This window comes from Mesoplodon mirus, assembly GCF_964341445.2.
Source record: "Mesoplodon mirus genome assembly, chromosome: 7".
Taxonomy (NCBI): Eukaryota; Metazoa; Chordata; class Mammalia; order Artiodactyla; family Ziphiidae; genus Mesoplodon; species Mesoplodon mirus.
In genome coordinates, this window is record NC_138983.1 from 54,675,783 (window position 1) to 54,702,772 (window position 26,990).

Genomic DNA, 26,990 nt, shown 5'->3' on the forward strand with positions numbered 1-26,990 from the left:
AGGATCCACAGGACCTAGGGCTCTAGGATCACAATAGGATCCACAGTAACTCCAACATAACTGAGAATTGTCAGTAATATAGAGAGGAGAAAATATAGCCATATGAAATAATCCCTTCCTTCAAGTAGTTTTCAGTGCCATCAGGGAAGACAAGACATGCACATGTTAAACAATTTTTATCATGATTGTTATAGGATTAACAAAAGTAATTCTAAAAAACAGAGGTATCAGCATTAGAATGGCAAGACAGAAAGGGAAATTACGCTTAAAATTGGAAAAGCTAGTGGTAATATAAAAAAGGAACACGGGCATAGAGAAAAAAAGCTAATTCCAAGATGGAAGAAGTAAAGGGGAAAATGAAAACTATTATTTATTGAATGTCTACTATGTATCAGTAACTGTCCTACAATCTTTCAATTACTTTACCTTATTAATTCTCATAATAATTCCTATGAGACAAATATTACCCCCATTTTACAAGAGCAGTTTGAGGCATACCAAAGTTAAGTAACTTGCCCATAGTTTTGCATCCAGTGACGGGCATACGGCAGTTTAGGACTGGAACCTGGATGGAGGGTCAAAGCCCATGGTTTCTCCACCGTATCTCCACTTATTAAACTGGCAAAAGTAGGACATGTCAAAAAAGAGGGAAAAAAAAAAGAATAAAAAGTATACTCAGGGGCTTCCCTGGTGGTGCAGTGGTTGAGAGTCCACCTGCCGATGCAGGGGACACCGGGTTCGTGCCCCGGTCCAGGAAGATCCCACATGCCGCGGAGCGGCTGGGCCCGTTGAGCCATGGCCGCTGAGCCTGCGCATCCAGAGCCTGTGCTCCACAACGGGAGAGGCCACAACAGTGAGAGGCCCGCATACCACAAAAAAAAAAAAAAAAGTATACTCAAAGAAAACAGAATTAGTCTCACTTATTTCACTACCATAGAGCTACCTTTTTGAGAAAGTATGAAGGGAAAAAACAAAAATAAAACAAAACAAAAAAATTTTTAAACACTAAAAATAATCTTTCAATTCCAGAGGACAGGTAGGATTTACAGGTATCTCCTTGCTTCCAGTCTCGTCCCTCAAATCTCTTCCACACTGTCACCATGGATAGAATTCAAAATCACACACCTGAGCCTGTCACTCCTCCTCTCTTTATAATCTTTCAACAACTCCCTCTCACGAACACAATTTAAAAAAAAAAAGAAAAAAGACCTAAAAAAGAGAAACCTATTTAGAAAGTCTAGAAACTCCTTAACCTAGAAAGAATAATAATAAAGAGAAGAAAAGCTAACTTCTAAATTAAAGGCTCACTTATGATTCATAACCCTACATTTCTCATTTCAAAACTGTAAAATAAATGATATTTCAAATGCCAGTTAAACAGCAACATTGACACCTTGTGGTGAACATCCTAAAGTATCAAATGTGACACTGAGTGAAGTGTCTCCTAAGTAAATGTCTGCTTACATGAAAAATAATGCCTAATCCAGAGATTTACAAGGGTTAAGAAGCAAAAATTCAGTTACCATCACACATACCGAATGTAAACTTGGAAAGAGCTGCTCTTACTTTGGCAACATTGGAATTAGTCTAAATTCCTAACTATTGGCAAAAGAATAAAACCTCAGGTCATTGTTTTCCTACAAAATGGTACAATGCATCCTTCTGAAGGGGCTATAATGCCAGGGTCTTAGGTGCTCCAAAAACAGCCTTTACTTAGTCAAAATTTCCTATTTTTTGTGTGACATTTACACATAAAAGGTTGAGGGTAGAGATGCATATTAGTGGCACGAAAACACAGGAAGAGTTATTAACAGGAGACCTGGGTTCTAATCCTGCCTCCAAACAGCACTGAGAATTTTGTGGAGTAAGTAATATTAAAGAATTCAGACTCTGTGTGTTTTCACATAAAATTACAGATCAAGAAGTAACAATTTAGGACTTCCCTGGTGGTGCAGTGGTTAAGATCTGCCTGCCAATGCAGGGGACACGGGTTCGAGCCCTGGTCCAGGAAGATCCCACATGCCGCAGAGCAACTAAGCCCGTGTGCCACAACTACTGAGCCTGAGCTCTAGAGCCCACGAGCCACAACTACTGAAGCCCGCGCACCTAGAGCCTGTACTTCTCAACAAGATAAGCTACTGCAATGAGAAGCCCACGCACCACCAGAAAGAGTAACCCCCGCCTGCCACAACTAGAGAAAGCTTGCACGCAGCAACAAAGACCCAACGCAGACAAAAATAAAAGTATATATATATAAATCAATAAATAAATTTATGAAAAAATAAAATAAAATAAAATAAAATAAAAAAACAAGAAATCATCAGGAAAGGAAAAGGTATATTTTTAAAAATTACTGCATCCAGGAACAATGTTGCCTGAGTTAAGGACGGGAAACTATAAACAAAATTGATCGGCACAAAATTAAGTTTCTCGGCAATCACTTTATATATATCATGGCAAAAACTGTGGGAAAAGAAAAACTTTTGCTTGAGCAAGATACATGACGGTTACTCTGAACTGCCTGAATCACCAGAGAAAGTTCCATTTTACTCATTAACTTTGACAAGTACAATTTAAAGTTTCTAGCTCCAGAGTGACTCTCTGAGTTCAGGTAATTTACGTGAAAAATAGACACTTGATCTGGTTCAGAAAAAGTATATCTGTGTTACCAGCTATAAATGATTTAAATGATGGTGATGAGCAGGCCACTGTTAATAAGGCAATTCAAACGGCTGACACACCTGAGGAATCTAGAAGGCACGCTAGAAGTGAAACCCCCAAGAGACATTTCATTGCAAAACCAGTGTTAAATAATTAAGCCACTACCAAACTAATTTGATGATTTTTCATTTATGGAGGGTTCCACGATTTTCAGAAATTTTCTCCATCATTATGCTATGTGCCCCTAACAACCACCAGTCTAGGAAGGTAAGTGAGGGTTTGCAAAATTTGCTTGTCAGAAAACCTTCATACCAATCTCCAATCTGGCTCTTCTTGCTATGCGCCCCCTAAGATAAGTAAATCATTTAACACTACTTGGCCTCAGCTTCAACATGGAAGACAAAAGCTGATCCCTGATTTGTGAACACAAAAAACTTCTAGGAGAATAAGATAACAGATGTGAAAATGCTTATAAATTAAAAAAATTTGAAACATCACTGCTTCTATATTTTGGAACAATTAGAGAGGTTAAATGAATTAGGATAAATCAAAGATAATTAAAGTCAGTTAGGTCAATCAAAGAATTCTCCATTATATCAAGTTGATTCCCAAGATCCTACAGTCTTTCCTCAGCTCCTATTCTCCTGTATCACTACAGTACAGAGCCTTCAATACTCCTTAAATATCTAATCTCTCAGATTCTGTGATGCTACCTTTCCTAACTCCTCCTCTTCTCACTGACTCTGTATTCCCTTTTCTTTTTTTTTTTTTTGCGATACGCGGGCCTCTCACTGTTGTGGCCTCTCCCATTGCGGAGCACAGGCTCCGGACGCACAGGCTCAGCGGCCATGGCTCACGGGCCCAGCCGCTCCGCGGCATGCGGGATCTTCCCGGACCGGGGCACGAACCCGTGTCCCCTGCATCGGCAGGCAGACTCTCAACCACTGCGCCACCAGGGAAGCCCCCCTTTTCTTTTAATTCCACTGATTTCTCTAATGAGATCACACAATCTCATACTTGCAAAATATCTTTAAAAATTATAGTATCTATACTCTCATTTTACTGAGCAAAACAGGCCAAGAAATATTAGTCTCTTCCTCACATTTCAAACTATTTCTGTACATTCCTCTTTTCAATACTTAAAACTCGATGTAGTCCCAAACTGAATAGGCTCAAAAATAAGAGTTATATAATAGACACCTCCTGCTTTCTATCTCCACCATCCAATTACTAAATTCTGTCCATTCTGGCACATATCCTAAGAAGTCAAAGTGAAAGTACGTCTCAGGTAAGAATCAAAGGTCATCAAATGTGTGTGGTTACTTTAGTTGAAACCATTGTCTCTTAAGAACATTTTACATAGTCCATATCAGCAAACTCTCTACCATTATGTACAGCAAGGTTCAAGATTCGCAAAGGAAAAGCCCATTTCATAATGTTTAAAAAATAAACAATCATCCAGTTGGATAAGAGTCCCATCATCCTTCTGGACTCTTCCTCTAGTAGATATATAGAGAATGTCTAATGGTCTGGAATTTATGATGTGTTATGTAAACATTAGGAAATACTGCCAAAATCGAATTTCAATGAATCATCTGTCTGAGTAGGGTGAACACAGGTTGAGTGTCACTCTTAACTTTATTTTAAATTGCATTTATTTTGGTAGCCTGCGTCCTGGGGAAACGTCCTTGATGATCTACCACACTGCAAATTAAAACCAAATTTAAAAATCTTTCCAAATTAAGCCCAGACATTATGAAAATATAGAGCTGAGGCAGTTAAGCCTCTAAGCACATGAGATTTCACGCAGAGCTCCTTTGCCTTGCCAAATATGATTCTTTTAAGATGAACAGCAGATCAAAACTCTAAGCTATGTCTGGGACTATTGAAGCGGTTTTCTAGTAATGCCACAGTTGCTAAAGTTTTGATAAGTCTAAATTTTGTACCTCTGGTTGCTGCTCTTTATTGTGCAGAAGACCGGAAACAGCTCATGTCCCTGTTTTAAGATCACTGGCTTCCAATCACTCTCTCCCACTGTCCAGAGGAAAATAATGGCTTTCCAAAGGCTTTGTAAAAGAGATAAATCACTGTAGCTACAAAATTTATGAAGCTCTCACTAAAAAATGCTAAGTCTGAGTAACAGCTTCTAAAGATTCCATACATTTCCTCACATCGAAATGTCACAAACTCAGAATGAGGAAGATTCTTGACAAAATGCAAGAGGACTCTAAGTTTCTTACCGCAGCAAAGAGAAGACATCATAAGAATTGCGAACACAGTTCTGATCCACCTGAAGAAGAATACTCTTCTGAGCATCTGAATAACCCTAAAAGACATTAATGAACAAATTAATCGAGGTAAAACAAAATAGGTGTCCAAATTAATCGTGATGTTTGTATTTTTAAAATTATGATTCAGTAACAACTCAGTAAATTCAAACCATTACGAAATTAGAAAAAAGTTAAACACTTTCGTATAATTGAAGTTTAACCTTATAGGCAAGTGAATTTAAAATAAATTTCTTCTAACATTTTCCCACAGAAACAATGTTTCACATTGTAACTTTTGGTAAACTTCCCAGTGAAACCCCAGAAGTCTTTTTAACATATTATGTGGCTGAAGAAGAGTATTAACAATAATATTTCAAGTATGCCTAGCCATCATATGTAATGTTTTTATGGGGGAAAAGGCATTCCAAGTTTTAATTAGGAATACCAGAAACAAGTATTTCCACTCAGTGGTGTAAAGGTGGTGGCAGCAAGGATGGTTTCTGGAGAGAACACAGCACAATTCCATAGGAAGAACAGAACAGCTATCTGGCACTTCAGAAAGGCAAAGTAAATAGTAGTTAAGAAAAAAGGACTCTGGACCCAGACCACCTGGATTACAGTTTAAGCCCTTAATACACCAGCTCTGTAATCTGGAACAAGGCACCTAACTTCTTTTAGTTTAACTTTGGTTTCTTCATCTATATAACATGGAGATGGTAATATTATCTACCTCACAAATTGTTGTGGGAATTAAAAGAGCTGATATTTGTAAAGTCAAAGGTATGTGAGAAGCACTGTATAAATGTTTGCTATAATGCTAGTATAAGCATTTTCTAAAAGTTACATTGCTGCAGACATTAAAAGGTTATTAGGAGAATATTATAAACAACTTTGTGCCAACAAATTTAACAACTTAGATGAATCCTTGAAAAAATACAACATGACAAAACTGATTAACAATAAAACAACAATCTGTAAACTCTATTTTTTAAGTGAATAAGTAATTGAAAATCTTTCCACAAAAAAAGCCTAGGTCCAGATGGGTTCACTGAATTATATCAAACATTTAAGAAATATCATCAGTTTAACACAAACTCCTTCATAAAACAGAGGGTAAGGGAACAATTTCCAATTCATAAGACCAGCATTACTGATACCAAAACTTATCTCTCTCTCACACACACACACACACACACAATTAGAGACCAATATCCCTCATGAATATAGACACCAAAATCCTTAGCAAAATATTAGCAAGTGGGACCAGCAATACGTTATAAGGATAAAATAGTAACTCATCGTTATTGACTGAATTTATTCTATGAATGTAAGGTGGGTTTAGCATTTAATATCAACCAATTAGCAAATAAATGAAGCAATCATTATAAGCCTATCTTGATGGGCACACAATTATAAAGATGTAACTTGTGATGATAGCAACATAAAAATGGGGGAACAGAGCTATATGGAAGAAAAGTTTTGTATAATATTAAAACTAAGTTGGTATTAATTTGAACTAGACTGTTATAAATTAAGATGTTAATTGTAATTCTTGGGGCAACCACTAAGAAAATAACTAGAAGATATATAGTAAAAGAAATGAGAAAGGAATCAAAATGTGAGAAATAACTAACACAAAAGAAGGTAGTAACAGAGGAATTGAGGAACAAAAAAGATGTAAGAAAACAAATCGAAAAGTGGCAGAAGTCCTTCCCTCTGTAATTACATTAAGTGTAAATGAATTAAACATTACAATTAAAAGGCAGAGATTGGAAGAATGGATTTTCTTTTTAACGACCCACTATATACTGTCTACAAGAGATGCACTTTAGAACCAAAAACACAAATAGGTTGAAAATGGAAGGACGGAAAGATATTCCATGTAAGCAGTAACCAAAAGAAAGCTGGAAAGGGTATACTAATATCCGACAAATAGACATTAAGACAAAAAAAATGTTAGAAGAGACAAAAAAGGATATTATATAATTTTTAAAAGGTCAAGAAGATATAAATGATTATAAACATATATGTACCTAGCAACATATAACAAAACATATGAATCCAAAACTGCAAAAACTAAAATGGGAAATAGCTGAAGTCAACATCCCACTTTTAACAATGTGTAGCACAACCATAAGAAAGATAAACAATGAAACAGAAAACATGAAAAATACTATAAATCAACTAGACCTAACAGGTGTATACAGAATGCTCCACCCAACGACAGCCATATACATATTCTTCTCAAGTGCACATGGAACATTCTCCAGGATAGACCATATGTTCAGCCACAAAACAAATCTCAATACATTTCTAAAACCTGAAATCATACAAAGTATCTTTTCTGATCACAATGGAATGAAACTAAAAATCAATAACAGAAGGAAACTTGGAAAATTCACAAACTACAAAGTAAATAACATACTCTTAAACAACCAGTGGGTCAAAGAACAAATCATAAGGTAAATTATTAAATACTTTGAGTAGAATAAAAATGAAAATACAACATATCAAAACATATGGGATACAGTGGAAAAGTGCTCAAAGGGAAAAGTACAGCTGTAAACATTTACATTTAAAAAAAGAAAGAGTTCAAATCAATTAATCTAATCTTCCACCTTAAGGAAATAGAAAATAAAGAACTAAACCCAAAGCAAGAAGGAAGTAAATAATAAAGATTAGGGCAGAGATCCATGAAATAGAGAATATAGAACAATACAGAAAAATAAAAAAAAAACAAGTTAGTCCCTTGAAAAGGGCAATAAAATTGACAAACATTAAGCTAGACTGAACAAGACAAAAAAAAAAAAAGAATACTCAAATCACTAAAACCAGGAATGAAAGTGAGAACATTATCACCTATCTTATAGAAATAAGAAGTATTATAGAAGAATACTATGAACTGTACGCAAACAAATCAGATAACCTTGATAAAATGGGAATTCCTAGGAACACAGAAACTCCAAAAAATGACTCAAGAAGAAACAGAAAGTCTGAACCGATCTACAAGTTGTAAAAGAGTTTAGCTAAGCTACTCCATGGTACTGCTGCCCTGGCATACATTTTGTTTGGTCAAGCAGCCTGCAGGGACCTTAAACTAACACTAGACCCCCTTTCAGGGAAGTGCATGCCCTAGATAGCAGGATGCAGAGTCATAAGCAAATGTAGCTTCTGTTATGACTTGTGATCAACAGTCTCCCCTACTTCCCAGCACCTGTATGCTTTATACGCCCCTTAGATAAGAATCCCCATGGAGTGCATGCCCTAGATAGCAGGATGCAGAGTCACAAGCAAATGCAGCTCTGTTATGATTGTGATCAACAGTCTCCCCTGCTTCCCAGCACCTGCATGCTTTATACGCCCCTTAGATAAAAATCCCCATGGAGTGCATACCCTAGATAGCAGGATGCAGAGTCACAAGCAAATGTAGCTTCTGTAATGACTTGTGGTCAACAGTCTCCCTTGCTTCCCAGCACCTGTATACTTTACACACCCCATAGATAAAACTCTCCATGGAACTTACCAAAACCCTGCTCTTTTGGCTTGAACTGACCAATCCAGCCCTAGCCCAGGAACCCCAAAGCACTCTACCCACAGACTCTAAATAAAGACATGTGTCCCAGGTCCTGCATCTCTCTGTCTGCACTTGGCCTTGAGCTCCCCATATATAACTTTACAGTCAGTTCTCTGTATCCATGGTTCTGGTATGAATGACTCTGCGTCCACGAATTGAACCAACTGTGGATTGTATAGTGCTGTAGTTTGTATTTATTGAAAAAAAAAAGTAGATATATAAGTAGACCTGCCCAATTCAAACACATGTTCTTCAAAGGTCAACTGTACTAGCAAAGCTAATCCAGCAGCATACTAAAAGGCTAATACCATCTGGTCCAGCGATTCTACTTCTGGGTATATACCCAAAAGAAGTGAAAGCAAAGACTCAAAGAGATATTTGTACATCCATGTTCATAGCAGCATTATTTACAGTAGTTGAGGGTTAGAAGCAACCTGAGTATTCATCAACAGATGAACAGAAAAACAAAATGTTGTATTTTCATACAATGGAATATAGTTAGCCTTAAAAAGGAAAGAATTCTGCTATAACATGCATGACCCTTGAGGACATTATGTTAAGTAAAATAAGCCAGTGACAAAAGGACAAATATTGTATAATTCCACTTACATAAGGTACCAAGAGTAGTCAAATTCATAGAAACAGAAAGTAAAAGGGTGAGTGCCAGGGACTTGGTGAAGGGGGAGATGGGGAGTTACTGCTTAATGGGTAGAGAGTTTCAGTTTTATAAGATGAAAAGAGTTCTGGAGATGGATAGTGGTGACAGTTGCACAAGGTGCATGTCCTTAATGCCACCACACTGTACACTTAAAATTGTTAAGATGGTGAATTGTATATTATGTATATCTTACCACAATTAAAAATAATTTTTTAGAAAAGATTTATACACCAGGAACAAGTGGGATTTACCCAAGGTACGTGAGGGTGGTTTGATAAGTGAAAATCAACACAACATACCAAGTTGGAGGACTCATATTCCCCAATTCAATACTCACCACAAAGCAGCAGTAATCAAAACAGTGTGGTATTGGCATAAGTACAGACATATAGATCAATGGAATAGAACGGAGAATACTAAATAAACTCATATGTCTATGGTCAACTGATTTTAGACAAAGGTGCCAGGACTGAGAAAGAATAGTCTTTTCAACAAATGATGCTGAAGCAACTGGATGGCCACATGCAAAGAATAAAGTTGAACCCATCCCTAACACCATATACAAAAATTACAATTAGGATCAAAGACCTAATTGTGAGAGCTAAAACCATTAGAAGAAAGCACAAGGGTACATCTGTATAACCTTCAATTTGCCAATGGTTCTTAGATATGATGCCACAAGTATGAGCAACAAAAGAAATAACATAAACTGGACTTCATCAAAATTAAACTTTTGTGCATCAAAGGACACTATAAAGAAAGTGAAAAAACAACCCACAAAATGGGAGAAAATATATGCAAATCATATATCTGATAAAGGTCTAATACTCAGAATATATAAAGAACTCTGACAACTCAACAACAAAAAAGACAAACAACCCAATTTAAAAATGGGCAGAGGATTTAAAGAGACACTTCTCCAAAAAAGATATACAAATAGCCAATAAGCACATGAAAAGATGCACAACATCATTAGTCATTAGGGAAATGCAAATCAAAATCACAATGAGATACCATTTCATACCCACTAGGAAAAGTAAAAAAATAAATAAATAAACAAAATTAAAAGAAAGCAAAACAAAAAACAGCACATAAGTGTTGGTTAAGGATGTGGAGAAATCAAGAACCCTAGTATATTGCTGTCGGGAACATAAAGTGGTCAGCAGCTGTGTAAAAAAGTCTGGCAATTCCTCAAAAAGTTAAACATAGAATTACTACATCATCTAGCAATTCCATTCCGAGGTATATAACCAGAAGAACTTAAAACAAATACTTGTACATAAATGTTCATAGCAGCACTATTCACAATAGCCAAAAGGTAGAAACAATTCAAACATCAATCAGTGGATGAATGGATAAGCAAAATGTGGTATAGAGTATTCATACAAAGCGATATCATTCAGCCATAAAAAGAAGTATTGATACATGCTGCATATGGATGCACCTCAGAAACTCAAGCTAAGTGAAAGCAGCCAGACATAAAAGATTACATATTGTATGATTCCATTTATATAAAATACTCAGAACAGGCAAATCCATAGAGAGAAAAGCAGGTTGGTGTTTGCTGGGGGGTGGGGAGCACAAAATGAAGAATGAATGCTTAATGGGAATTTTCTTTTGGGGTGATGAAAATGTCATGCACCTTAATGGAGGTAGTGTTCGCACAGCATTGTGAGCATACCCAGTGCCACTGAACTGCACACTTTCAAATGCTTAGGGAATTCCCTGGTGGTCCAGTGGTTAGGACTCAGCGCTTTCACTGCTGGGGCCCGGGTTCGATCCCTGGTCGGGGAACTAAGATCCTGCAAACCGTGCAGCACGGCCAAAAAAACCAAAAAAAAAAAGCTTAATTTTATGTTATGTGGATTTCATCTCAATTAAAAAAGAGAGAGAGAGAGTTGGCTATGAAATAATCTACATGTCATGAGAGCAGCTGAAAAGAAAGGACAGAGACAGAAGATAATCCTATAAATGAGCTACAAAACCCAAAAAGACACTAGAAGTAAATTTAAGATTCTCAGGAGAAATAATTAATGACATTCCACTCAGTTATACTTATTTTATGTAAAAAGCTGCCAAACATTTCTTCTATTAAAAACTTATCCACACTCACTAACATACAACTAACGTACAACTAAAAGCAACACATTACAGCGAGGCTTCTGGGTCTTAACCCACTCTGCCTGTCATGGAAGTGAAGAAAATCATTTAACCCCTCTAAGCCTCAGTTTCTTTAACTACGAAATGAGATGAGACTACTACTAATGTAAATAGTAAACAATAATAGCCAAACACAAAAGTAACATGTATGAGCACTTCCAGTATGCCAGGCAGTGTTGTTTCCCATGTTAAATTAACGTTTCAATGTTAATGTTAAGGGTTAACATGTTTAATACTCACACAACCCTGTGAAACAGGTACTATTATTATCCCCACTTTAAAGGTAAGGAAACTGAGACACGGAGAGGATTAAGTACAAGAGCCATGCAGTCTGGCTCCACAGCTCATGTTCTTAATGACCATGCTACACTTGATCTCTAAGACCTTTTTCAGGTCTAAAATTCTGGGTCCATGTACATTTAAGGCAACTCAAGGACATTATTAAACCCTTCTGCTTCAGCCACCACTTAGCAATTAACATTCTTGAAATATGCTAAGAGCCTTGCTCTGAATGACATCTAACTTCACCAGATGTGCGATCCCGGCAGACCTCTGATGAAGGATCATAGTGGAAAGAAATGGCTCATTTGTATCTGGTTATCTGTGTGAGATACTGCCAAGTGCCAAAGAGCCCAGAGGAGATTTACATGTCACTCAAAATTCTTCTGAAGCCAGGCCTAACAATTCTTTTTCAAGGAAGGGAACAGAATAGGCACTAGTCTGGGTGAGTGCCTATTAAACCATTCAAGGAAACAGATAATTTCACATATCCAGTGAGCAGGAATAATTCCAGGCAGATGATCAGGTGTGTTTCTAGATCAGTGGTCAACAAACTTTCTCAGTCAACAGCCAGATTGTAAATATTTTAGGCTTTGCAAGCCACATCATCTCCATCGCATATTCTTCTTTGTTTTCGCCTTCAAATTCTTTACAAATATAAAAATCGTTCTTAGCTCCCAGGCCATATAAAAACATGTGGGGACTGTAATTTGATTATCCCTGTACTAGATCGCTGAATGAGTCACCTTTTAAAACATGTTACTGTACATTTTGAGAGTTTTCAGCTACTACAACAATCATAAGACTATCCTTTATTAAAACTATAAAAGTTCTACTAAAATAATCCACTTGACAGGATAACTGTTAATGAAGCGAACAACATTATACATATATACTTATTCATTTCAGTGTTTACTGAACATCTTATACATACAGGGTGTCAGGCAATTGCTATCATCGTTATAAAAGTATACAACCCAATATACTATAAAGTATATAACCCAGTTAAGGTTCCAAGTGAAGTAAAAACTGCAAAGGTGCCACAAGAAAGGTTAAAAAGAAAAGCTACAGGAGTTCCAATATGGTAAAGATTCCATCTAGTAGAAGCAGGAACATCAAAGGCTACAGCAGGGGTAGCAATATTTGGGACAGATTAAGAAGCATAGAAGGCTGAATGGCAGTGAAGGAAAGTCCCACACAGACTGAACACCTTTAGCCAAAGCATGACAGTAGGAAAACATAAGCTGTATTCAGAGAAGATTAAATAGTGGTCCAATTTGTTCAGCTCCAATGATGTCAAAATTACTTGGAACCCTGGAGGGGGAAATAGTGGGAGATATAGCTATATAACTAAGTTGAGAGGGCCAGAGCACAGAAAGCCTCAAATGTCATACTAAAAAGGGAGACAACCTACATGCTTATTGGACTCATGAAAGGTTTCTGACAGTGTAGGACAATGATCAGAGCTGCATTTAAGGAAGGTTACTTTGGTAATGACAAATATGACAAATTAGGGGAAGCAGAATGTCCAGACAACTGTTAGGAGGCTATTCTAAAAATCCACACATACTAGAGGTAATGAGAGCTCAAACTCTGAAGAAAAAGAGAGACAGAGAAAAGAAGTAAAGATAAAAGCAGAGATATAACCAAAAGTACTATACCACTGACTGAATTTAGGTTGATGGAGAAAAGGAAATTAGGTCAGAGATTTGGACACACCTAGCAGACAAGAAGTTATTCCATACAACCTTTAAGCAAAGGAATAAAAAAAATGAAAGTATGCTTTAGGAAGATTAATCAGGCAGTGGTGAATAAGACAAAGTGGATACAAAGAGACCAGAGCCATAGGCCTGCCAGAAAACTACTGCAGTAATCCAGCCTTATAGGGTGCCAGGCTGAGCTTGGATCATGGCAATGGATATGGAAAAGTAGCCATATATATAAGTGATTTCAAAGGACTCAAAAGAGTCTCGTAGCTGAATGAATCGAGTGGATAAAAGAAATCAATCAAAACTAACTGCAAAATTTGAGGCCTGGATAAATGGAAAAATAGTTAATAAAAATGTAAAAAACTGGAAGGGAAAGCAAACCTGGAGAGAAAAATGAAGAGATCCATTTAAAGTATAACAGGGGGCTTCCCTGCTGGTGCAGTGGTTAAGAATCCACCTGCCAGTGCAGGGGACACGGGTTCGAGCCCTGGCCCGGGAAGATCCCACATGCTGCGGAGCAACTAAGCCCGTGCGCCACAACTACTGAGCCTGTGCTCTAGAGCCCGCGAGCCACAAATACTGAAGCCCGCGTGCCTAGAGCCTGTACTCCACAACAACAGAAGCCACCGCAATGAGAAGCCTGCACACCGCAACAAAGAGTAGCCCCCACTCAGCAACGAAGACCCAACGCAGCCAAAAATAAATAAATAAATAAATTTATAAAAAAATAAAGTATAATAATTTGCAAATGGCAGATGTCTATGCAGAAGTGGTCAGAAACTACTTAAACATAGATGAACTAGAATTTTGAATAACGAGCTATACAACTGATGACAAACAAGTAGCATATGCCAGAATTTTAAATGATCTGCTACAGCAACATTCATTCACTCAGTCAACAAATATCTACTGAATTATTACTACATGCCAGGCACAGTGCTAAGCACTAGGGATAATTCAGTGGCCAAGACAGACACTGTCTCTGCCCTTACACAGTGTACAGTCTAGTAAGAAAGAGAGATGAGCAAATGCGTAATCCGAATATAACTGGTTAGGAACAGTGACAAGAAAAATGAAAGGCAAGGTGCTATGAGAACAGATAGAGGGGTATCCAAACTGGATTTAGGGGGTATGTCACAGAAAACCTTTCAATGGAAAGGAGATCTAAGCTCTAAAACTGAGATGCACAAATTTTCGCTTAAAGTGTTATGGGTGGGGTGCTTCAAAATCAGGAATCAGATCACAATAAGACCTTACAAGTCATTAATTACTCTGAAATGATTTGAATAATGGAGGGACATGACGAGAATTTTAGGAAGATAAATCTTGCTACAATGAATGGCAAGAACCAGGAAAGCAGCAGATGTTTAGCAGACACCTTAAGTAGTGATTCAAAAAAGTGACTCAAAAAAAGAGGGAGGTGTTCGGGATGGCTCCTTGTTCTGACTTGAGAAAGTGGATGAACAGCAGTACCATTCACTGAAATAAGGAACACAATAAGAGGAGGTTTTCTTACAGGGGGAAGGAATTGAGCTCAGTTTGGCAATTGTAGAGTATGTGTCTCTGAAACATCCAAGCAATCTGACTCAAGTCTAGATATATGGAAGCGCTGACTGGCGATGTAGACTTGGGAGAGATCTGAATGATCCAGAGATAACGTGTTAACGAGAAAACAAAAGGCCCAAGTGGAAGCCTGAGGACAATAGCTTAAGGGCCCCAGCAAAAGCTTGCCCTAGTGGGACTGATAGTGGACTATACATGTTACTCTTTAAACTGTAAGTGAGCTCTGCAAATAGTCCTTCTTCTACTTATTTAAGTAGAGTAAGAAATCATAAAGGACAAGGAAAAAAACCAATGGCTCATTCTACAACTTAAGCACCTTTTCAGATGCAATGAGTATACTTTTAAAAAATATAATATTTGTTTGTACAGCTCCTCCTAAAATGGCTACCTGATGAATCAAGGGACAGCCTGTGTCCCTATGTGTGTATGTTCATTTGGACATTAACACACTTTTAAGAGTCAGGCAAGTTTAAGCCAAGAAAAAATATGCACGTGTCTCTGTCAAGCACCTTCGAGCCTCGGACACCCACTGCCCCTGGGCTCTGACAAAGCCCAGATGCTGAGCTGTTAAGGAGGGAAAGCAAGACCTCTTCTTCGACACTGAACCTGAGCTGAATATGTACATTCCCCCAGATCTAGTCTGAGATTTGAGACAGCAGATGTTTTCTTCTCCTTCAAAACAGTAAGAAGCAATGAAAATAAGAACAGTGTTATTAAGCAAAGGTATACAGATCTTGAAACTAAAATCAATTCTTTTTTTAAATTCAAGTCAACAGGGGTGAAGAGGTTCTTGTTCACACTTCAGTGTTTTAAACTACCCTCAAAAAATAATCACAATCATAGTCACACACTCCAAGTATGAAGTGCATTAAATGTCATCAATGCAACTCCGTAACAAGAGGACTGAAAGTGACCCTGCTGAAGTAGTCATCCTTTCAGAGAAAAGTATACTACAGAATAGAGATAGGAACCATGTGATCTTAGTGGATTCATTCACTCCGGAAAAATATCTTCTAAGCAAAGTCTACACTAAATCCTGGGACCAAAAAAGTAAGATACAACCTCAGCCCTAAAGGAGCTTATGCCCTAACAGGAAGAAGGATGCATACACAGTTACTGTAACTGTGAGAGAAGAGAAGTGAGAGGGAAGAAAAGGCAACAGTGGTACCATGTTAACTAGGTTAAAAAAAAAAAAAAGAAAAGAAAAGAAGAAGAAGAAGAAAAGATTCCCAGCTTTCTAGAGGAACAATTTAAACCAAAACTGACTCACAGAGGGGAAAGGAAAAAAAGTCAAGAATGCCCTAATTACAAATCTAAAAAAGAATAGTAAAGACAAGTTTTCAAAATTTAAACAAAATTTCCAACTCTCTGAATCCCCTAGTGAGGATGAGTCTGGAGCTCTGTTTCTGTTTACTTTCTAAGAATCTAAAACATCTACATGAAGAACCATGCTTGGCTTTGAATTTTCCAGTATTAAAACTCTGAAAAGCTCAAAAATTGTGCTAAGGAGACAAGATCCTCCAAATTCATAACAGGAAATGTGGCATTTTCCCAGATTATTCTCTGGCTTCAATGAAGAGAGAGAATGGGGACCACAGGATTTATAAATATGAATTACAGGATGAGATGATTTTCCAAACATCTGTCAGAAGCTAACTTAATCCAAGAGAAGAGGAAAAAAGAAGACTCAGAGGGAAGCCAAATAGAGTGACTAATATGTGGAACTTCTGTGGACTTTGGTGGGTTGATGGCCTCATGGGCATTGCATGCCCACTCTACAATAATAAATACCCAAAGTCTGTACAATAATGCACTTTATACCATTCAAAGCACTTTCCCATGTACTATCTCATTTGATTCTCACAACGCACATAGTGGATATCTCTGGTTAAATGTAAAGATAGTGACGTGGTACTTTGACATGCTATGTGAAGTAGGAAAGAATGTAGAGATACCACGTAGCATAGTTGTTAAAAGAAAAAGCCTTTGAATAAACCAGACCTGGTTTCAAATCATGGTTCTGCTACTTACTAAGTAATCTTGGGATTAGTACTTGAACCTTTTCTTCTAGGATACTGTACCTATAAAATGACAATAATTACCTCATGGAGTTGTTACACAGATTAAACAAAACATGTGAAGTAGATAGTAGAGTGTCTGACATATAGTAGGTACTCAGTAAATGAAAACCAGCAATGGTAGTTTTCAAAAGCTCCATACCCACCTGGAGTAATACTGTTATTACGATATCACACCAGCTCAAATAATTCAGAAACAAAGTTTCACCCTGGATTTAAACTGAGCTCAGATACCTAGATGTTTTGTAACAAAGCAGGCAGTTACTAGAAACAGCCCTTTAGGATCTGTCTCGTCTGTTTCTTGTATTTTGTAACCTGGTTGGGGCAGGGTCGGGGGAGAGCTCTGGGAGGAAAACTGAGTAGAGTATGTACAGAATGAGCTATTTTTGTGATCTTCCAACTTTTACTGGATGACGTACTGAGAGACCTGGGTAGAAGTTACACCATATCCCTTTCTCTGTTGTTAAAACATAGGCTGCTTGACATACTTAATCCCCACTTCTAAATGTTCTGCTTGAGTACCACGTGGGACGTGCTTTGGAAATAAGTTAGCATCCATGAATTTAACCAGCAAGAGGAAAATAGCCATCTTTTTAATTTCTCAGTTCTATATAGTTAACAAAAATCTCAACTTTTCTAGGTTTCAGCATCTTCATTCTGAAAACAAAAATACTAATACCTGACCATCTGAGTTGCTATAAGTTGAAGATACCTCTAACAGCATTTAATCACAATCACAGCCAAATAAAATGATGGAAGGAACCTCAGAAAGGAATTTAATGATGAAAATCATCTACTCCTCACTTTTACACAGGTGACACGGTTTAATGAAGAACGTGCATGTCTGGAAAGACAGAGGTATGTGTTCTGGTCCTGGTTCTGCCACCAACTCATCCTGATATGCTGGCCATTCATTTATTCCCCGAATACTAACTGTTAGCCATTGTAGGCCTGCTGCTACTACTATTACTAAAACTTCTAATAATAGCTGCTCTGCCTTCCCCACAGGTTGTTGTAAGAATGGAGTAAAATAATTTATAGGCAAATCCTTAAAGGCAAAAGAGCTATCAAAGTATGTAGTGATTTTTTTATATTATATATATGATATTATTATAGCTATGTCTAAGTTACCACTTAAAGTATGAAACTAACTTTCCATGCCAAGTTCAAGAGGTCATGAGGCTCCCTGAGCCTCGGTTTCTTCATCCCTGAGATACGGGTGTTGAGCTAGATAACCCTAATATGCCCTCTAGCATTAATCAGCTAAGAATTTTCTTACTTTTGAAATGAGGAACCTAAAACTAACAGAGGTTAAGTGATTTGCTCAAGGAACACAGTACCAGAACAAAACTGGGATTAGAACTCAGGTTTTCTACCTTTCAAAAGTATCATGCCTTGAAAAATATAAGGAATTTTCATTTGTACAGGCTCTCAAAACAGACCCTGAAACTTGCTGTTGTCCCTAAATCTTCAATCTCAGCTGGACTATGTACTTGAGATGGTCAAATCATGTGGCTGCGTTTGTGAAAGTAATCACCAAATTGCTATTTTAATCTCCTGAGAGTGTCATTATTCCAAAAAGGTTTGATCCTTTTTATTTGGATTCTACTCCTGCTTTATTTTTTTCCATTAAAATGAGAAAGCATTGCCATCTACTGGACTCTGAAGACATTGCTGCTATAGTTTTAAGTCTAAGAACAAGAATTCTTAACAATCTAAAGCTCTTTGTACTTTATCATTAACACCATAGAGTTATGACTGTATGAGTTACATAAAAATAAAACTCCAAAAGTTGGGGCTAGGGATAAGGTAGTGTAGGAGAGAAAAATACCATCCCCTCGAGATTTTGAATCTCAATTATTGCTATGAGAGTCCTAAATATAGCAAGCATTCACCTGCATTTATTAACAAAATGAGCACCTACTACATGCCAGGGACGGTTCAAGGGACACAACTACTGACAGTGGTAAGCATTAGAGATGTAATCCCTCTTATCATAGGGTTTAGAGTCTAGTGAGTAGTAGTTTCCATATATTATTGAACTCTACTCATGTGCCAGCCTTGTAATATACATTATATCACCTTTAATATTCAAAACAATTTATGATGAGGTAGAAATTGTTACCTCCATTTACAAATGAAAAAACAAACTCAGAGATGATTCAATTTGCCCAAAATCTCTTTCACAGGTAAGCAGTGGTGCCTGGAATTAAACTCACATCAGTCTGACTCCAAAACCCATATTCTTAACCACTAGGAGTGTCCATTCACCCAGGTAGTTGTCAGCATCCTCCCAAAAAGAAGAATAGTTGCCAAAAGGAAATTCAGGCAAAGATAATCTTACATGTCTATATTAAAGGCAAAACTCCTATACAGGGATCTGAAAAGTTTCCAGCTTATTGGATCAAGAGCTGGCCCAACAGCCTCTCATTTCCCATACTCCCCCAAGCCCCCCCTGGGGGCTTCCTTGGTGGCACAGTGGTTGAGAGTCCACCTGCCGAAGCAGGGGACACGGGTTCGTGCCCCGGTCCAGGAAGATCGCACATGCCGCGGAGCAGCTGGGCCTGTGAGCCATGGCCGCTGAGCCTGCGCGTCCGGAGCCTGTGCTCCGCAACAGGAGAGGCCACAACAGTGAGAGGCCCACGTACCGCGAAAAAAAAAAAAAAAAAAGATCTATACTCTGTTTCTAGCATTTAGGTATCTTTACATTTTTAACATGCACAATCGACCACAAGTTGTTCTAAGAAATTCTAAACTTGTTTACTGTCTCTATCCTCCTCCCAAACAAATCAACAACCTCAATGAGTCTTACTCTTTAAACAGCCTCCCTCACCTTATTACTGTTGTCTAGAGCAATGCTCCTCAAACTCTCTGTGGGAAAGGGTCAGTTGCTTTTCCTTCAATCCACTGTGAGCTGATACTTTTATAAAATACAAAAAAGGCACAATAATGTCAAATTGCTATAAATGTTTAAAAACATTTACGTCAGGGCTTCCCTGGTGGTGCAGTGGTTAAGAATCCGCCTGCCAATGCAGGGGACATGGGTTTGAGCCCTGGTCTGGAAAGATCCCACATGCCACAGAGCAACTAAGCCCGCGCACCACAACTACTGAGCCTGCGTTCTAGAGCCCGCAAGCCACAACTCCTGAGCCCACGTGCCACAACTGCTGGGGCCCGCGCACCTGGAGCCCGTGCTCCGCATCGGGAGAGGCCACCACAATGAGAGGCCTGTTCACCGCAGCGAGGAGTGGTCCCCGCTCGCCGCAACTAGAGAAGGCCCACGCAGCAGCGAAGACCCAATGCACCCAAAGATAGATAGATAGATAGATTGATTAATTAAAAACACTCATTTATGTTCACTTTTTTTTTTTTTACTTTTTATTTTATATTGGAGTACAGCTGATTAACAATGTTGTGATAGTTTCAGGTGCACAGAAAAGGGATTCAGCCATACACATACATGTATCCTTTCTTTTTATACTTGGCTTACCACGGACTGGCAACAGTTCTTAGACTAGCTCTGGTCCACAGACTATACTTTGAACAACAATGGTCATTTGTTTTATCTTAAAACATACAAGCTTATTGTATATTAGTTTTCGTGTCAGTAGTTAATTAAATTCATTGATGTTTTACCATTTTTATGCACCTTGCTGTAACTTGCTGTTACATCCCACATCTTCCCTTTGGAATCACTTCTCTATCTGCAACATTCAGCATAGATAAAAGATCTGTGGGTAGTAAACCCTCAGTCTTTGTGTACTTAAAATTGTCTTTCTTTCACCCTCACTCTTGACTGAAAGCTTGCCAGAAATAGAATTGTACATTAACACTTAACAGCACTTTGAAAATATATTTCTTTTGGCAACTACTGTTGCTGATGAGAAGTCTGCTGTCAGTCTAATTTGTAGGTAATATTTCCTTTCTCTTTGCTAGCTTTTAAGATTTTTTCCCTTTTAAAATTATCCTTAAAGATTGGTGGTTTCTCTAAGATATCTTTTTTCAGTCTCCTTTTGTAATAGGGAGAGCCCTATCTCAGCTTTTACGCTCATTTAGTGTTCATTTCGCCCAGAGGAGCACATCTTTCAGCCAACGCCCAAGGCTTCTGCCCACGTCTTTGCATTTCTATTCCATTTCTGTTCCAGAGATGTTTATTATCTTGCTCTTTGTTTGTTTTAGCAAGGTATGCCTCTTTAAACTTATCTGATATCATCAATTGCTATTTTTTGTTTGGTTCAACAGAGGGTCTCACAGTGTGCATTTATAATACCTTCTTGACTGGAAACCCTGCTTATGGCTTTCTTGAAAAAGAAAGAAAGAAAAAAAAACTTTTTAAGGAGATTCAACCTATATGTCAGGTGTTCATTTGAAAGCTGGTACAGGGGGACTTCCCTGGTGGTGCAGTGGTTAAGAATCCACCTGCCAATGCAGGGGCCACGGGTTCAAGCCCTGGTCTGGGAAGATCACACATACCACGGAGCAACTAAGCCCGTGCACCACAACTACTGAGCCTGCGCTCTAGAGCTCACGAGCCACAACTACTGAGCCCGGGTGCCACATCTACTGAAGCCTGTGTTCCTAGAGCCCATGCTCTGCAACGAGAAGCCACTGCAATAAGAAGCTTGAGCACAACGAAGAGTAGCGCCCACTCACCGCAACCAGAGAAAGCCCGCACGCAGCAATGAGGACCCAATGCAGCCAAAAGTAAGTTAATTAATTAATTTTTTTTAAAAAAGCTAGTACAGGGCAAGATAAGCATGCCTTATAAATTTACAAAACTTATTAACTGAAGGACTATAGAATAAAATGTACCACTTATTACAAAACATTTATTCAGTAAACATTTATTGATCATCTGGCCTTGAACCCCAGCTCTGCTACTTAGTAGTTGTGTAACCTTGGGAAAGTTACTTAAGTTCTCTGTGCCAGCATCTTCTTCTATAAAAGGACAACTGTAGGGTTTAAATGAGGTAAAATATATAAAGCACTTAGAATAGTGCCTGGCACAAAAGTGCTCACTAAACATTAGACATTATTGTTATTGTTAGGGAGAAACACTCTGCACTCCCACGCTTCCACACAGGAGAAAAGCTTTCCACTCCATTTCCCAGCAAAGAAGGTTATAAAGAAAAAAAAAAAAAAGTCTAGTTTTTCTGTGTCCCCCACTCACTCCTCCCCAGAATAGGCAGGAGCTTGACTGCTGAGTTTGGGAGACGAAACTGAACATGACCGCCTTGTTCTTTCCAGGCTCCCTCCCATTCAGGAATAGCCTGTGTAAAGTACACATAAATTCTGCTTTTGTCTTGGAGGGTCAGGATCTGTCCCTGTAAGGGGAAGAACGCGGTTTTGCTTGTTTTGTTACTTGGTGGTATGGGGATTCATTTTGGGAGAAAGTACTATATACAAGCTCTTTCAGTTGCAGAATTTAAGCCACATTTGCCAATTAGTTTTATCAGTAATAACGCCAACATTCTGATCTTCATTTATCACCTGTCTTATTTCTAAACTTGTTCCAAATTCAGGAGAAGAAGAAAGGGTTATTAGTTATTGACCTACCCAAAATCTCAACTACTATTAGCCTCTGGCTACAAAATTCTTAGGGAGATTACATACAGTAAGAGATACAAAGCTCTTAAAACATCATTTGATACATAATACATTCAACAGATGTTAACTATTAATATTATTACTATATGCCAGACATTGTGCTAGATGGTGAGTTGGTTACCTGTTACAGGAGGAACTTAATCCTTCAACAGACTCAGGATGGCTAACCCTATAAATGGGACATTACAAACAATAGCAGTGGCAGTTCCCACAATTCTCTCATTAAATAAAACATTTTTACTAAGCAAATACCGTGTCAAGGACTATGATAGGTACTAGGAATTCAAAATTACATATGGAAATCTGTCCTTAAGAAGCTTACAGACTAGAAAGGAAGAAAGAGCTATAAAGTGGTAAAACCTATGTCAAAGGTGTACATAGGGTGTTGATACACTATAGGAACTTAGAAGATGAGGGCTTTAAAATAAAGAAAAAAAGCTTAATAGAGCTTCAACTGAGTTTTGATGAAGTCACCTAGAGCAGCTTGCATTTTGCCAAACTGAATGGGCCTTTTTCAGTCTTCATCTTTTTTGACCACCCTCTCCTTAAAAACCAAAAACCAAACCAAAACAAAAACCTCTCTTTCTTTAGCCTCTGAGATTCCACAAGAGACTTCACTCTCTTTTCCTCATCTATCTCTCACCATTCCTTCTCAGCCACCTTTTCCAAAGCCTCCTCCCATATTTGGCCTCTAAAAGCTGGAGACCCTCACAGGCCCCCTGCTATTAAGCCCCTTTTTTCTCACTGTACAGCTTGTCACTGGTCTATCTTATCTGAACTCACAATTTCAATAACTATTTGCCATTATTATATCTCTATATTTAAATCTCTAACCTACTTCTCTCCTCTGAACTCCAGACTCATCTAATCCAAGTGTCTACTTTACACATGGATATCTTGAAGGTATCTCAAAGCCCATGTGATCAAATCTCAACTCACTCACGATCTGCCTCCAACAAAGCTGTCTTCCTCCAGTGTCCTTAGTTCTCTCAGTGCCTGGCACCTTCATCCATCTGGTTACTTCATCTAAGCCAGAAACCCAAAAGTCATCCTTTAACACCTTCTTTTTCCCTACACCCTAAATTCAAACCATCACCAAGTCCTACTGATCTTACCTCCTAAAACTTTCCTAAATCTATCTGCTATTCTACCATAAACCTGTTTCAAAGTATCAAATCTCTTACCCGCTGTACTGTAAGATCCTTCTTACTGTCTTCCCACATATATTCTTGCCTCTTCTACAATCAGTCCTTAAAGCAGCCAGAGTGAAATTATTAAAACACAAATCTAATTATATCTCTGCCATGTTAAAAATCCTTCAACACACTCTACTCCTCTTAGGATAAAACCCTTCAAAAGGTTCTGTGTTATGTGGTCCCTGTCTACCTCTCCAGCCTCCTCCGGTATCCTTCTCCCTTATCACCCAGACTTTCCTTCAGTCCCGAAAACTCACCACTTCCCCTAGCTTTTCATGGCCTTCCAACACGTTACCCTCCTCTACCCGGAATGTTCTCTCTGTTCAGCCTCCATCCCTCCACATTGTTCATTTCTATTCATCCTCTGGATTGTAACCTTAAAAGTCAAGTCCCCAAAGAACTTTCTTGAGCCACTAGAGTAGGTAAGATCCTCATCACATGCTGTTATAGCACCCACCAACATTGTGTTTACATAGTTATCTATCAGGGTACCTTATCAGTGCTTGTCTCCCTCATACACTCCATGACAGCAGGGAAAAAAAAAATCTGTTTGCTCACCATTGTACCCTTAGCACTTAGAGCACAGTAGCTGATGTACAGCAGGTGCTCAGTAAATAGCTGTTGAATGAATGAAGCATTCTAGCAATAGCATTTCAGACAACCAAGAATTAGAAAACAACATGATCACTAAGAGGCAATAATGTAGAAAACTCACCTCATTGGTTTGTGGCTAGTATTAAGTGGGATAAAGAACATGAATCACCTGGCATGGTGCCACAGATAGCAGTTACTTGGTAAATACCTCTCCTTTCTCTAATCACCTTTAGATATAGGGACAGCACAGACTATAATATAAAGGACTACAATATAACTTGCCTCAGGTTTCTTAAATTTATTCAAAGTTGTAAAAGATTTCTGAAACATTTAATAAAAATGTATTACACTTAATTAAAATTCATTATTCTTCCTTAACCTCTAAAGAATTATGTAGAAAACAGCTACATGAGATTTTCTCTTAGGAAAATTAATATAATCTGGATTTAGAAAAGATGTGTTGATGTGGTTACAAAATGAGTTTTCACTTTAAGCATTCACCCTAAGCCACATTAAACAACAAACTTATAATGATACTTAAAACATGATTCTATTTACACAGAGCTTTTACCTGATACATCAAAGCACACCTGCACTAAACAAAACTCACAGTGTTATGCAAATCCCCTTACCTTATGTTCAAATGGAGCACCATAATAGCCATCATTCAGCCCAAAAATTATTTCATTTTGGTTGCGGGCATGAATCTAAGAGAGGAGGAAAACACATTATTAGTTCATCTCATTCCAATCAAGTTTTAATGTGATTAGAAAATGACAGGACCTACTTCAATGTTGAGAAATAGGTTGGCTACATCTAACAAGCCAGCAGAAAACAAAACACTTATCATAAGACCAGGTGATCAATTTAGAGTTTCCTCCTTTAGTCAAAGTCCTCACAAAATCATCACATAAGATCACAGGCACCATCATTCACATACATTTTTCACAAACACTTCTTGAGGTTGTTACAGAAAGCATATTCCTTAAGTATAGGGGATTCAGAGGCACACTATACATTCTCTGATCTCAAAGAAAACACAGCCCAGTTAGTCTATTAGAGTGCTTTAAAAAACATGAAGCCCTAGTAAAAACATAAAAGATAAATATTATTTTCTATTTTCAAAAAGACAGTTTAAAGATAATATCCAATCCTCAAAGTCTTTAAAAGTCTACTAATTATTTTCTGTCTACTACTCTCTTTCAAATGCAACTGATTAGAGCTTCAGTCGGTGTCAACCTCGAATTAAACTTCACTTAAAAGGTGGGAGAATTAAAACTTTTAAAATTGAAGAACTAAGATTTTTTTAAATAGTATAAAGTCTATAAAAACAGATTTAGTTACTTGATCAGAAAGAATTGTGGCTAAAAAAATTTTAATTGCTTCTGCAGTGAAGGATTAATGTGAGGGTTCAAGTTGGGGATTACCAGAATAGAATATTTCATCTCTTCTTTCTAGCTAGAGATAGAAAGGTCAAAGCCAGCAGTAGAAAATTCCTGTGAACATTTATCTGACTTCCATACCTGCTACATCTATTACTAAAGCAAAATTAATCACATGCTCCCTGTTTACCTACATCGTTTACTTAACTGAATAAAATACCAAAAGATGGGCCTGCAATAATAAATTTATAATGAAAACTATAAACCAATTTCAAGAAGTGTTTCACTTTATGAGAGAAAACTCAGTTTTAAGATTAGAAGAAACTCAAAATTTTACAAACATAGAATATTTTATACACATATATACCTCGGGAGAAAAAAGATTAAATAAAATCATATGCATCAAAATGTTAACAATGGTTGCAGCTGGGCAGAAGGATTACACATAATTTTTTATTCTCCTCTCTGTGCTTTTCAAAATTTTCCAAATTGTCCACAAAGTACATGGATCACTTTTAAAATCAGAAAAATACATGCCATTAAAGAAAGGGTGGGGTGAGATTATGGGCAGGAGTGAATCTAACATGAAGGTAAAGTTTTCAAAGCATAAGCCTCATAAAGATGGGCATTAAATTAATTTGTTGAGAAATATGAGACAACATGGTTCTAGGACTTGAAAAGATACTGGGCTTAAAAAGAAAAAAAATTCAAGTGATCTGAGTTCTAATTCCAACCTTCGAGTGCTTCATAAGGAACTCTGACTTTATAGCCCTAGTGCCTAGCACTCTACTCAACATACAATCGTTAATCAATGTTAATGGGCCATGCTTTAAATCCCTCATCAGCCAAAAGCAGAAACACTCCTTGTTCTATTTTATAGTGGTGTCATACAGATGAAATGAATCCAATTATCACTGGATATGAAAGTACTTTTGGAAGTTAGACACAAACAATACTGGGGGAAAAAATCAGAATCAGTCAACCATAGAGCCCTTTGTTCCCAATTAATAAAGAAAATTAACAAAACAGGCTTCATGATACTCCATACTACTTACTATCCTTTACCATTAATTATAGATTACTGACCCCAAAACGTGTCAGAATATTAATATGGAGACTACAGAATACAGAGCCTTTTAATTCAACCACAATCTTGTCTTTTGATCCCTCTATGAAAAAAGGCACACTTTTTAAAGACAGATAATCAAAGTTAGTGAAATGAATAATAAATATAGTCTGAGCAATGGAACAAATAATAG

The 26,990-nt window shown here is 37.7% G+C and overlaps 1 protein-coding gene across 3 annotated transcripts in view; it reads right to left on the reverse strand.

Annotated features, from left to right (window-relative positions):
- UVRAG (UV radiation resistance associated) overlaps positions 1-26,990 on the reverse strand; it is a 315,157-nt gene that overhangs the window by 232,596 nt on the left and 55,571 nt on the right. For all 3 annotated transcript variants that reach the window (XM_082628358.1, XM_082628357.1, XM_082628359.1), the window contains 2 exons: positions 24,982-25,056; positions 4,902-4,987 (listed from right to left, as the gene is read on the reverse strand). In XM_082628358.1, the coding sequence (XP_082484484.1) occupies positions 4,902-4,987; positions 24,982-25,056 (161 nt within the window). The remainder of the gene's footprint in view (positions 1-4,901; positions 4,988-24,981; positions 25,057-26,990) is intronic.